General features: G+C 50.1%; 1 protein-coding gene across 3 annotated transcripts in view; it reads left to right on the plus strand.

Moving 5' to 3' along the window:
* Igdcc3 (immunoglobulin superfamily DCC subclass member 3) overlaps window positions 1-5882 on the plus strand; it is a 42987-nt gene extending 37105 nt beyond the window's left edge. The window contains exons 7-15 of one of the 3 annotated variants that reach the window (XM_059266980.1): window positions 15-180; window positions 463-710; window positions 904-1068; window positions 1334-1525; window positions 1657-1761; window positions 2506-2644; window positions 2761-2965; window positions 3653-3655; window positions 4056-5882. In XM_059266980.1, the coding sequence (XP_059122963.1) occupies window positions 15-180; window positions 463-710; window positions 904-1068; window positions 1334-1525; window positions 1657-1761; window positions 2506-2644; window positions 2761-2965; window positions 3653-3655; window positions 4056-4253 (1421 nt within the window). In that variant the 3' untranslated portion in view covers window positions 4254-5882. The remainder of the gene's footprint in view (window positions 1-14; window positions 181-462; window positions 711-903; window positions 1069-1333; window positions 1526-1656; window positions 1762-2505; window positions 2645-2760; window positions 2966-3652; window positions 3656-4055) is intronic. The other 2 variants (XM_059266979.1, XM_059266981.1) reach the window with 2 other exon arrangements.
* The last annotated feature ends 7547 nt before the right edge of the window (window positions 5883-13429 follow it).

A 13429-nucleotide genomic window follows, 5' to 3' on the forward strand; every position in this document is an offset into this window, starting at 1 on the left:
CTGTGCCCACTCAGCCCCGGCAGAGTTTGTCCAGCATCCTCAGTCCATCTCCAGGCCGGCTGGTACCACAGCCATGTTCACCTGCCAAGCTCAAGGTGAGCCACCCCCTCATGTCACATGGCTGAAGAATGGACAAGTACTGGGGCCAGGAGGCCACGTCAGGCTCAAGAACAATAACAGGTGTGTGTGTGTGTGTGTGTGTGTGTGTGTGTGTGTGTGTGTGTGTGTGTGTTGGGGTGCCATCATGGGAAGAGACCGTGGTCTGAAATAAGTGACCCAAATATAAGTGTGTGTCTCTAGCCAGGGGAGAGTGCTGAGATGGGAGTCTGGGACCTGGGCCTTAAGTCTTGGGCCTGCCACCCTCGTGCCGATAAGTCTTGCTCAGGACAAGGAGGGGCTCAGTCTCTCCCTCTCTCAGGTGGGAGGTGTGGCCCACCTCTGAGGTCCTCCCTCCTCCTCCAGCACACTGAGCATTTCTGGAGTTGGTCCTGAGGATGAGGCCATCTACCAGTGTGTGGCCGAGAACATTGCCGGCTCATCCCAAGCCAGTGCCAGGCTGACCGTGCTGTGGGCCGAGGGGCTGCCGGGCCCCCCACGCAATGTCCGTGCGGTCTCCGTGTCCTCCACTGAGGTTCGAGTGTCCTGGAGCGAGCCTCTAGCCCACACCAAGGAGATCATTGGCTACGTCTTGCACATCAGGAAGGCTGCCGGTGGGTAGTGGCCGTCAGGACAGCCCTGTCACCCACCCTCACTCCCACTAGCCACCCCGCTGAACCACACACATCCTGACCCAAAACCTTCCTTCCCTTCCACACCCTGCTCCCTGACCACCTCATTTCACCAAAGCCTCCAAGACCCCCTCCTCCCCCTGAACACTCCCTGGCACTACCCTTTGCCTCCCAGACTCACCAAAGCTGGAGTATCAGGAGGCCGTTAGCAAGAGTACCTTTCAGCACCTGGTCAGAGACCTTGAGCCCTCCACAGCATACAGCTTCTACATCAAGGCCTACACACCCAGGGGGGCCAGCCTAGCCTCGGTCCCCACCCTGGCCAGCACCCTGGGTGAAGGTAAGGAGGATGGGATGTCCAGTCTATGAGAGCAGAGCCAGCCAGCACATACAAGGTTGAGGTTGCGTGGGTACAAGGTGCCTGGCCCGGAGGCTGAGTGCGGACTAGCTGTGCTGGGAGGAAAGGGCAGCTTTTGCTAATTCATGGAAAGGTGCTGTCTGGGTAAGGCCCTGTGCCTGGGGTCAGAGGTCTGTCAGGTTCTTGGGTTCTAGGTCACAGGTGGAAAGCTAGAGCTCCAACTGACTGCTCCCGTCTTGGCCCTCAGCCCCCCTGCCCCCTCCGTTATCCGTGCGGTTGCTGGGCGGCTCCTCTCTGCAACTGCTGTGGAAGCCCTGGCCGAGGCTAGCCCAACACAATGGGGGCTTCAAGCTGTTTTACCGCCCGGCCAGCGCCGCCTCCTTCACCGGCCCCATCTTGCTCCCTGGGACGGTCTCCTCTTACAACCTCAGCCAGCTTGGTGAGACCTGCAGGGCAAGGGGGGGCTGGGCAAGGGGTGCCACTGGGTGCCAGGGGTGGCGTCCCTTCCCTGCCAGGACAGAGCTGCCTGGCGGGGAAGGGGAGGGTGCTCAGTAGCCCTGCTTCCTGCAGACCCCAGCACCGTGTATGAGGTGAAACTCCTCGCCTACAACCAGCATGGGGACGGAAACGCCACGGTCCGCTTCGTGTCTTTGAAGGGAGCCTCTGAGAGGACAGGTGAGGGCGGAGGGTAGGACATGGGCTGCAGCCCGGCCCGAGAGGAAGGAATTGGGCGGCAAGAAGACTAGGTAGGAGGGAGAACAACGTTTGTAGCCCCCACGCACACAGCTTAGCCAGAAGCCTGAAGCTTGACTGAGCAGCTTTTCAGCTGTGTGACCTTGGGCAAGTGGCTTAACTTCTCTCAAGTTTTTGTTTCTGTTTTCCCCCAGTATGAGACAGGGTTAACGATACCTACTCTAGGGTTGGGGATTTAGCTCAGTGGTAGAGCGCTTAAGGCCCTGGGTTCGATCCTCAGCTCAAAAAAACAGAAAAAAAGATACCTACTTTATAAAACTATGGCAAGGATGAAACAGTCCATAAAAACAAAACAACGTACCTGTCCTGGCTAGGAATCCAGCTCAGCTGAGTGCTTGCCTAGTTGTCTACAAAGGCCCTGGGTTCCACCCCCAATGCCACAGAAACCAGGCATAGCATCTATAATCACAGCACTCACGAGGTAGAAGCTGAAGGATGAGAAGTTCAAGGCCATCCTCAGCTACATAGCAAGTTTGAGGCTAGCCTGGGATACATGAAACCCTGTCTCAAACTAAACAGCACCAGTCTTGGTATCTGGCACAGAGCCGGTGCTTGGAACTTATAAGAAAGAACTGAAAGCCTGAGCTGGGGTCAGGCAGAGGAAGAGGGCTGGGGTGTCTTGCTTCAGGCCAGGCAAGCTGTGCCCCAACCTGCCCTGCCCTCTAGCCTTGAGTCCCCCATGTGACTGCCGGAAGGAAGATGTCACCAACCATACATCCACCACAGGCATTGTTATCGGCATCCACATCGGAGTCACGTGCATCGTCTTCTGTGTCCTCTTCCTCCTGTTTGGACAAAGGGGCAGGTGGGTCCTGAGTCTGGGAGGAACTGCCCCTGCAGGGGAAAGGAGCCAGAGCTGGCACCTCAGCCCTCTGCCTCTGCCCTCGATGCTGCTCCCCTAACACTCGCCTCATCTCTTAGGGTCCTCCTGTGCAAGGATGTGGAAAACCAGCTTTCCCCTCCCCAAGGTCCCCGGAGCCAGAGGGACCCTGGCATCCTGGCCCTGAATGGAGTGAGCCGAGGAGAGGGGGGCCAGCTAGGCCGAAATGAGAAGCATGTGGATGCCAAGGAGTTGGAGCAGTTGTTCCCAACTGGATCGGCTGGGCACCCGGACTCCAGGCTTACTGTGAGTGTTCATGCCTCCCACCCATCTCCCTCAGCCTCGGACTCCCCCATGCTGCCCCTCCATTTCGGTCACGGGGCAAGATCTTCCTGGGGCACCTAATTCCTGGTCAGGCTGCTCCTTGGGTTCTGAGTCAGGCTGGGAGACCTAGGGATGGCCAAGCACACCCAGTCTGCAGCCTGCAGGCCACAAGTTTCTGCCCTTGGCGATAACAGCTATGAATGTGACCCAACACAAAATCGTAAATTTACTTAAAACAGGATAAACTGGCCAGGAATGGTGTGGTGAATACCTTTAATCCCAGGACTTGGGAGGCAGAGGCAGGTGGATCTCTGTGAGTTTGAGGCCAGCTGGTCTTCAGAGTGAGATCCAGGACAGCCAGGGTTACAAAGAGAAACCCTATCTTGAAAAACCAAAAAAGAAAAAAAAAAAAAGAAAAAAAAAAAACAAAACAAAACAGGATGAGCTGGGTATGGTGGTGTGTTACCTGTAATCAGCAGCACTCAGGAGGTAAAGGCACAAGATTCAGAATTCCAGGTTAGCCTTGGCTACATAGAGAGCAAGCCTACATGGTACCCTCTTTTAAAAAATTATGATTATAGCCTTGGTGGTCCACATCTTTAATCCCAGAACTCAGGAGGCAGAGACAGGTGGATCTCTGTGATTTCTAGGCCAGCCTGGTCTCCATAGCAAGTTCCAGGTCATCCAAGGCTACACAGTGAGACCTTGTCGCAAAGAAAAAAGAGAAAGATTTTGGTTTTTTTTTTGAGGGGGGGGGATTGTTTTTTGTTTGTTTGTTAGTTTGTTTTCTGAGATAGGGTTTCTTTGTGTAGCCTTGGCTGTCTTGGAACCGAACTCACAGAGATTCACCTGCCTCTGCCTCCTGAGTGCTAGGATTAAAGGCATGTGCCACCATTGCCTGGCCTGAAAGGATTTTTCTATGTGACTTTCTCCAGCATGATCTTTTTGATGACCGTGTCACAGTGTGAAAAGTTTAGACCCATCTGCTGGACCCACACCCTGGGGTGGGTTGGAGACTGATCTTTGCCTCTGGCTCTGATCCTGACTCCCATGTTCAACCTTCCTTCCTCAGGATCCCTCGGCCCCTGCTCCATGTGGGGAGACCCAGCTCTCCATGGTACAGCTTCAAGGCTTCAACCTTGGGGCAGGAAGGACAACAGAGGCCAAGTCCCCCTTTGCAGGGCCTGGGCCTGCTCCAGAACCCCAGAATGTAGGCCTCCTCAGTGAGGGACAGGCCACCCAGCCTCCAGCAGTCCCAGCGTCCCTGTGAGCCAGTGTTGGTGTGTTCCGGAGGGGCAGGGCCCCATTCTCAGGTCGAAGGCGAGCGTTTTCCTGTTCCGTGGGACGTGGATGGTTCTAGGAGCTCGCCAGTGCTTCTAGCTTGATTGAAGGACAGGGTTCTGAAACCACAGGAGCCAGTGGGTCCTACAGGGAGGCATCTCCCGTACTAGAGCGAATGTCCCCTCACCAATGCCTGCTGCCCACATGACTTCTAATGAAACAAAGTTTTCCTTTAGTAGTCAAAATTTAAAGTCAAAAAACGAGAGAGAAAGAAGAAAGAGAGGAAGTGAATTATACTCCAGAAATATGTCCCCGCTGTGGCTTGGCCCCTGATGCTGTCGCCCTGCTCCGATCTTGTTTTCTCAGGATGGATTTTAGCTGTTTTGACTCTCAGCACCTACCTCAGCCGGAATGAATGTCCTTGGGAGTGGCGGGGCAGTAGCCTCAGCCCCCTGCCCCACAGAGCCCGAATGCACTCCTACCTCAAGCCCCCTTTTGGGTACCCCTCCCACCCCATATTCTTGCCCTGAATAAAAGAAAAAGGAAAAAAAAAAGAAGAAAAAAAAAGAAAAAGAAAAAAACAAAACAAAACAAAAACCACTTTCCCAAGTGTGAAAGAAACCGTCTACCTCAGACCTCAGGCCCTGGGTGTGGGTCTGTGTTGTCACTGGACCCTGCTAGGCCTCCTTCTCCTCTAGCCTTGCCTGTCTCTCCCCCAGCAGAGGAGACTATGGCTAAGTGACCCTGGGGCTTACAGAAATAGATGAAATTGGCCAGGGAGAAAATGTGGAACAAGCCAAAAAACGAGGAAGATTGTTCTTGAAGTATAAATTGTTGTCCCAAACTAGTCACTTCCCTGCATACCACCTGCCCTCCATCCCTGTGTCTCCCGGCCCCTGTTCTGACCTTCTCAGACAACCCACTGTGGGGTCCCTATAATCCTCCCTGCCTGGGCCTGGGGAAGGGAGGACATAACCTGGATGCTTCTCTCCTGTCCTGCCCAGACACGGGGCCCAGTCCCTGGAATGTACTGTGTTATTTGGAGTGGGTACACCCCCACAGAGGCACCCCAGCTTTCTGTATCACGGGACCCAGGTAACCTGGCCTACCCAGTCAGCAGGGGTGGCCAGGAGTTATTTTTGTATGAGGTGTGTTTACGTTTTTATCTCTCTTTTCTGTTATATTGTTCTTTGAACTCCTTAGGTTAAAAAGAAGAAAAAGAAAGAAAGAAAAAAAAAGTACCTATTTTTGGTTACACTCAGAAACATTTTTTTAAATAGCAGAAGGTAAACTTTTTTTAAAGAAAAAAAAAGGGGGGATAAATGTATTCCTTAAAAATGAGGTTAGAACATAAAATCCCTGACCCCAAATCCTGTCGGGACTGCCCGCCCTGAACTTTAGATAATTAGCTGGTAAAGGTAGAATTTGTGGCGTTTTATTAGGGAACTAGAGTCTTGTCCAAGTGGACTTGGGAAGGGCAGTCTGTCCCTTCTCCCAAATGATAGGTGGCTTCCAGGGCTCTTCCCACTCTGAGGCAGAACCCTCTGTCCCATTCTCCTTTGGGGAGAGGGGCTGTGGGAAGAGGGACTGGCCACCTCCTTGGCCTGGCTTGGGTTTGTCACAGTCCATTCATTTTAACTGAATAAAAGTACTGTTGCCAAAGTGAACACTGTGTTTTCTTGATACTGGGTCAGGTTCTGGGGATTGTGGGGGGATGCATTTCGGGGAAAGGACCCTCACAGGGTCAGGGTCTGGGATAATGGCAACCAAACCTTCAGAACTGTGTGAGGCACCCACAAGTGGGCACAATGTGGGCAGGTCACATGTCTACACACGGCCTCATGAAGTAGCTGTGCCAGTAATCATTTTCATTATTAGATATATAACTCAAAAGCTACACAGAGAAACCCTGTTTTGGAAAGCCAAAATAAATAAATAAATAAATTTTAAAAATGCTTAGATATATAGCTCAAGAAAGGGGAGGAGCTGGGGGGTAGCTCGGTGGGCAGAGTACTTGCCTAGCATAAGGCTCTGCGTTACATCCCCAGCACTACATAAACCAGGCATTGTAGTGAGCGGCTATAATCCCAGCACTCGGGAGGTGGAGGCAGGCTGATAAGTTCAGGATCATCCTCAGTTACATTAATACCCTCTCCTCCCACCGGCCACCCCACCTGCCACCTCATGGCAGAAGATGGTAATAACCAGGGCTCGAAACCCACTTTGAGTGCCCAGTAATGTGTTCTAACATGGCATCTACACTGCTTATGAGCTGTGGTTTGGGCAGGCCTGGGAGTGGGTAGCGATCCCTGGTCTACTCGACTTCACTGGCCTGGCCCCCTTCCCATTAGTATAATCTATTTCCCTAAGTATGACCAGCCCTCATGACTTGCTTTAATACACAATGTAGCAGTAACACTGTGTCACTGGGGCCAGGTTAGAAATGATCGTACAACTGCTATATGGTTTATTAAAGCAAGTCACGTAGGTTCAGTGAGAGATGATGTCACACACACACACACACACAGAGAATAAATCAGATAAAATGCAATCAAGGCAAGCCCCAGCCCCAGCCCCAACACACACACACACACACACACACACACACCTGCACATACATGTGCACACATAGGCATGTAATACACACAAAACTAGAGGCTGGGAATGAGGCTCTGTTGGTAGTCTGGCACGAAACTCTGGATTCAATCCCCAGAATTGCATAAACCAGGCATGGTGTTGCACACCTCTAATTCCGGCATCTGGGTTGTAGAGGCAGGAGGATAAGAAGTTCCGGGTCATCTTCAGCTGCGTAGAGAATTTGAGGCCAACCTGGGCTAAAGACCCTGTCAAAAACAAACAGGAGTTGGCAAGTTAGCAAGTCAACCAAGTGAAATGGTTCATCAGGTAAGGACACTGGCCACCAAACCCGATGACCCTGGGACCCACATGGTGGAAGGAGAGAACTGACTCTTGCAAGTTGTCCTCTGACCTCCACAGGCACACTATAGCATGCACAGTCACACAGACACACACATAACCAACCAACCAAACAAGGCTTAAGTGAGGGGAGAGGAGCCGCAGCTGAGGTGGAAAAGAATCCTACACTTGGCCTGACTTCCCTGGAGCTCTCTGGAGCTCAAGGAGCCTCTGGTTCCACCCTGGCAGCCTGGTAGCCCAGGACTTACCGTGCTCGGCTAAGATAAGTGGGCTTTGCTGCCACCTTGTGGAACCAATGAACACTACAGCCAACGGAACTGGTGTGCCTCATTAAACACCAGTAGCAATCAAGACATGCTTCACCCTCCGCAGGAGAGGCACGGAGACAATACAAATAACAAGTATCAAAAGACTGTCTTCCATGCATAACAGGCTGTGGAAAGGGAAGGCGTGGGGTTGCTGGGTTAAGGAAGGCTTTGAAGAGGAATGGAATAGTCAGGGAACGGCAAAGCAAGGTTGGAGGTGTGGAAACGAACCAGGAGGTCACTGGACAGCCAGGAAGGAGGCTGTCCTTCGCTGTGTGGGGTGTGGCACTTAGGTAATCACATGGAAAACATATGAATGGAACGACTACTAGATCCCCACGGCGTATGCTCTTTGCATGGTTTGACGTTGCGTGGAATCTTCTGAGGGAAGAAAGGGGCCTTAGTGATGTCTTACGTCTCAATAATAATGATGACATCGGTAATTTCTTCTTTTCATTTTGTATTAAATTTTTTTTATTACATTTGTTCATTTACCGTGGAGGATGACACTATGTACCTCATGGTGCCCATGTGAAGGTCACAGGACAACTTAGGGAAGTCTGATCTCTCCCACCATGTGAGTCCCAAGGACTGAATTCAAATCATCAGATTTAAAAGCAGGTGCTTCGTCACCCGGGCAACACAGGAGAGCTGGCTCTGGTGGTGTAGGCGTGGGTGAGCCAGCCCCGAGGGTGTGAGAGCAGGAGAACTGGCCCCGCCCCTTGTTCCTTACTGCACAGGGTGAGCTAGCTGGGGTGGTGCTGGGGAGCTCGCCCTGATGGTGAGGATGAGAGAGCTGGTGGACTGATCAACCCAGCAACCACCTAGGCCCAGAAACAGGGCTTTGAGTTGGCCCACCCCAACATCCACCCCATCTGTGATCTGCTGAGCATGTGAAGAGGCCGGTCCTGCAGACCCAAAGCTGCAGGACCTCTATGACACAAGGCAACAACAGGATATCCAGGAATCGTCCCAGTGAGGGCCCAGTATTGGTGGTAGCAGAAACCAGAGGCCTCGAACCTGACCAATGACTCATTGCAATGAACACTTGCAAGTAAAGATGAATGGACTAAAGGGTAAACTGTGTGACTCACTGCGTCACACTACAGCTTCCACAATAAGATTTTTCTTTTCCTTTAAATTTTATTTTGTTTTATCTTATGGGGGGGGGGGGACCGATGGGGGGGGCGGGGAGGCTGTAAAGGCAGAGGGCGGGTGGGAAGGGATAGAGAGATGAACACTGTGGAGTATTAGTTTAAGATGTGTTACATTCATTTATGTTGTGGAATATTTGTTCAATGATGCAAAGATGTGTGGCATTCTTTTTTTTTTTTTTTAAGATTTATTTATTTATTATGTCCACAGTGTTCTGTCTGCAGGCCAGAAGAGGGCACTAGATCTCGTTATGGATGGTTGTGAGCCACCTTGTGGTTGCTGGGAATTGAACTCAGGACCTCTGGAAGAGCAGCCAGTGCTCTTAACCTCTGAGCCATTTCTCCAGCCCGTGTGGCATTCTTTTATGTTGCATTTGTTTAACTGTGAAGCCGTGTTACTGTGCCTGTCTAAAACACCTGACTGATCTAATAAAGAGCTGAATGGCCAATAGCTGGGCAGGAGAGATAGAGATAGAGTGAGAAAAGCAGAAGGAGAGGAGGACACCAGTGGCCAGGCACACAACCAGTCATGGAGTAAGAAAGGAAGAAAGATATATAGAAAAAAGAAAGGTAAAAAGCCCAGAAGCAGGCTAGAGAGATGGCTTAGCGGTTAAGAGCACTGACTACTCTTCTAGTAGGACCCAGGTTCAATTCCCAGCACCCACATGGCAGCTAACAACTGTCTCTGACTCCAAGATTTGACACCCTCACATAGACATATGTGTAGGTAAAACACAAATGCTAATAAAACAAAAATAAATTAATTAAAAAAAAAGCCCAGAGGCAAAATGTACTTAAGGAGAAACCAGAAATTATAAGTTAAAAAGGCTGGCTAGAAACAAGCCAAGCGAAGGCCAGGCATTTATAAGTAAGAATAAGTTTCCATGTATTTATTTGGGAGCTGGATGGCAGGTCCCCAAAGAGAAAAACAAAAAATAACAACAACAAAAACTACAGATGAAGGAGATCAAGGTGCATGATATGAGATCCACAAAGAATCAACAAAAAGTTAAATTAGAAAAAAAAAAAAAAAAAAAAGCAGGTGCCTTAACCAGATAAAACCAAGGCCCAGAGAAGTGAAGGTGGATCGGGGGCTTGTTTTTTTGTTTTGTTTTGTTTTGTTTTGTTTTGTTTTGTTTTGTTTTTGTTTTTGTTTTTTGTTTTTTTTAGACAGGGTTTCTCTGTGTAATTTTGGAGTCTGTCCTGGAACTTGCTCTGTAGACCAGGCTGGCCTCGAACTCACAGAGATCTGCCTGTATCTGCCTCCCAAGTGCTGGGGCTAAAGGCATGCGCCACCTCTGCCCGGCCTGGGTCCGGGCTTGACTCCCAGAGTCCTCATCCTAACAGGCTGCTGACTCCTTCTGTGTTTCCAGAAGGGAAATTGGGGGATGGAATCAAAATGAACTGAAATGGGGTTGTTTTGGTTTTGTTTGTTAGAATTTTTTGAGTTTAAAATATAATTACATCGTTTACCCCTTTTCCTTTCCTCCCCTCAACCTTTCCAATATTTTCCCTTTGCTCTCTCTTTGTGGCCACTTTTTCTTTTATTGTTGGTGTGTGTGTGTTGTGTATTCCTAAATATATCAATACAATCTGCTCAGTCTACATAATGTTACTTGTGAATGAGGAGATCCTGGATTGTCAGACTCACCTCCTGTCCAAAGGAGTGTTAAGTATATCATAAAATGAACAGGGAACCTGCCATAAACTCATTGCCCCAGAACAGACCAAGGACCAACGCTTTATGACCATCATTCAAGGTCTCCTCATAAGAGGCAGGGGCTGTTAAGAGTATGGGCTAAGGTTTATAATCCTGGCCCTGTCGTTGTCCATCGGAGCGACCTTGCAGACACACACTAATCTTTGTCCTAATCTCCTCCCTCATGGGTTGCTGGAGGAGGGAACAAGTCAGAGCACAAGAAGCCCCCAGGGCTGAGCACACTGTCACTATTATTAATGAGGAATGAGGCTAATGTTCTAGTTCCATCACCGAGCCCAGCTACCTAAAACAAGCCTCTGGCCTCTCCTGGCCTGCTTTACTGCAAGACCTCAACCTTTCTGCAGGCTGTACCTTTGGTCTGTAACAACCACCACCGTGGGCTGGGGAGATCTTTCCCCTCCTCTCCAGCTAGAGCCTCTGCTGTGCTCTCCGCTGGGCCTTGCTAAGCTCTCTTATACTGAGCCCTCTCCCCTGAAAACACTACAGCATAGTGGACTCATCTTCAGGTGCTTGGTGATCTTAGGGTTCAATTTCCCAAAGGCCAAGGGACTTTATGACCTGACTGAAGTCGCATTAAATGCTCAGTGAAAACTTGTGGAACAGTAGGAAATGTGGGAGAGAGAGAGGAAAGGGGAAAAGCAGAAGATGAACGAGAGATGAAGCCGAGGGTGACTGAGGTCGGGCTTATCAGTACATGCCTTTAGTTTCAGCATTTGGGAGACAGAACTCTGTGAATTCAAGGGCAGCCTGCTCTACATAGCAAACTCCAGGCCAGTCAGGGATACACAGTGAGATCCTGTCTCTCAAAACAAAAGTTAGGCCAGGCCGGGCGGTGGTGGCGCACGCCTTTAATCCCAGCACTCGGGAGACAGAGCCAGGTGGATCTCTGTGAGTTCGAGGCCAGCCTCGAAGAGAGCGAGAGATCCAGGACAGGCACCAAAACTACACAGAAAAACCCTGTCTCAAAAAACCAAAAACCAAAAACCAAAAGTTAAACCTGAGCTGAAATTTCAACAAAAAAAAATTTCAACCAAAAAACAAAAGTTAAACCTGAGCACCCTGTAATTTCAACCCTGGGCTACATAGCAAGACCACATTTCAATAATAATAATAATAATAATAATAACAGGGCTGGAGCGATGGTTCAGTGTGTAAGTGATTGCTGTACAATCGTGGGGACCAGAGTACAGACCCCAGAACCCAAGTCAGCAGGCAGCATCCCCCATACCTGCACGCACACATGAACAGGGGCATACACACACATAAATACGTATTTAAAAGTAAGAATGAACAAGTGAGCTTGCTCCTGACGGCACAGGGCAGGTAGAGTAGACACCTAGCATGTGTGACGCTCTGGGTTCCAGCCCCAGCTACCTTCTAACTTCTTAAGGGAAATGAAGGAAGAGCCTGGGGACGCTGGCAGTTTCATGCTCCCCCACCCCTCCTTCCTCCAGGGCAGGAAAACAGACTTGGAGACTCTCCGTGCAGCTCCAGACTTGACCTTTGCCCCACTCAGCGTTTCCTGAACCAGTGGCGATCATCACCAGACTTAAATGCCTGCTTTGTGAAGAGATCAAATGAGGGCCCGGCTAGAAAATTCTGGGCACCTGGTGCCATGTAGGCACTCAATAAACATTCTGTGTCCTGACGGCGGTTGTTTGGCGAGCCTCAGGATTCCAGTTGGGATAGAGGTCAGGGAAACGGCTTGCCTAGTGTGCAGGAGGCCCTGGGTTTGACCCCTGGCACCAAGCAGTAAAACAGAAAAAGATTTTGCAGACGTGTGACAAAAGGCTGCTCCCTGCAGGCTGGCTTGGTCTTCAGTCCAGCCCAGCAGCCACACAAAGGTCGCAAAGCTTTCTCCTGGCCTCTCCCTCTTCCTGCAAGACACAATAAAGGGCCCCGACAGCCTGATTAGAGGAAGCAGATATACAATTAATTTTAATTTAGACCTAAAACCCTCCTCCTACCTTTCAAAAAGAATTGCACACCTATTCCAATTTGCACACTGAACAAACACGGGATTTTCCAGCGGGTTTTGGAGCCTTTGAAGTGACCAGACTAGACTATTGATTTATTTCCAACTAACCTCTTTCTTTGAACCCAGAAGGGTCAAGGTTAATTATATAATAAAACACACTGTGCCCAGCTGCCCTTCTCAGGGTGCAGGGAGTCCCCACTCCCTTTCTGAGCCCGCAGAGGTGGATCAGATTTCTGATTCCTTACCCCTCAATTCATTTCCTTCATCAGGGCCCATTAAGAAGAAGAAGAAGAAAAAAATCTGACCTCTCATTTCCTCCCTGAGAGATAAATTTTAATTTGCTGGAAACCAACAAAGGGATGTGAGCCATGCGTCCACATTATCCCCTTCAGCTGGAAGATCCTGCCAGGCACACCCGTCCGAGAGCTGCGGCGGTAGGTGGGGTAGTCAAGAGGTACAGACCTCTGAGTCGGGAGTCTTTGTCGCCTACGAAGTGGGACCCTGTCCCCCAGAGGGACCCTGCCGGTGCTGTTACCACAGTCAAGGCTCCACCAAGGTTGACATGATGATGAACGACCTGGCCATGGTCTACTCACACACATGCTCGGCCTTCAGTGGCCCCTGAGATGGGCAATGTCTGCTTTCCCCGTAGAGAGCAGTGGTACCAACTGCAAGTGTCCCAGGGAGGAACTACAAAGGCCTAGTTAGGAACCCAAGGGTTTTGCCTTGCTGTGATTCTGTATCGTCCTCCTTGTAAAATAGTCTTTGGGGACTAAGAACTAGTCTGTGAAAGTGTAGACGGATCTAACTTCATTCACCAGAACCCACATTAAAAAAAATTAAGCTGGCCATGGTTGGCACATGCTTATAATCCTAGTGCTGAAGATGTGGAAATTGGTTGATGGTCCCTGCAGCGCACTTATCAGCCTGTTTGGTGAGTTTCAGGCCAGTGAGAGTCTCTGTAGATAGATAGATAAATAGGTAGGTAGGTAGATGATTGATAGATAGATAAATAGATAGATAGATAGATAGGGGAGAGAGAGAGAGAGAGAGAGAGAGAGAGAGAGAGAG

The sequence above is a fragment of the Peromyscus eremicus genome, chromosome 7 (assembly GCF_949786415.1).
Source record: "Peromyscus eremicus chromosome 7, PerEre_H2_v1, whole genome shotgun sequence".
In the NCBI taxonomy this organism is placed as follows: Eukaryota; Metazoa; Chordata; class Mammalia; order Rodentia; family Cricetidae; genus Peromyscus; species Peromyscus eremicus.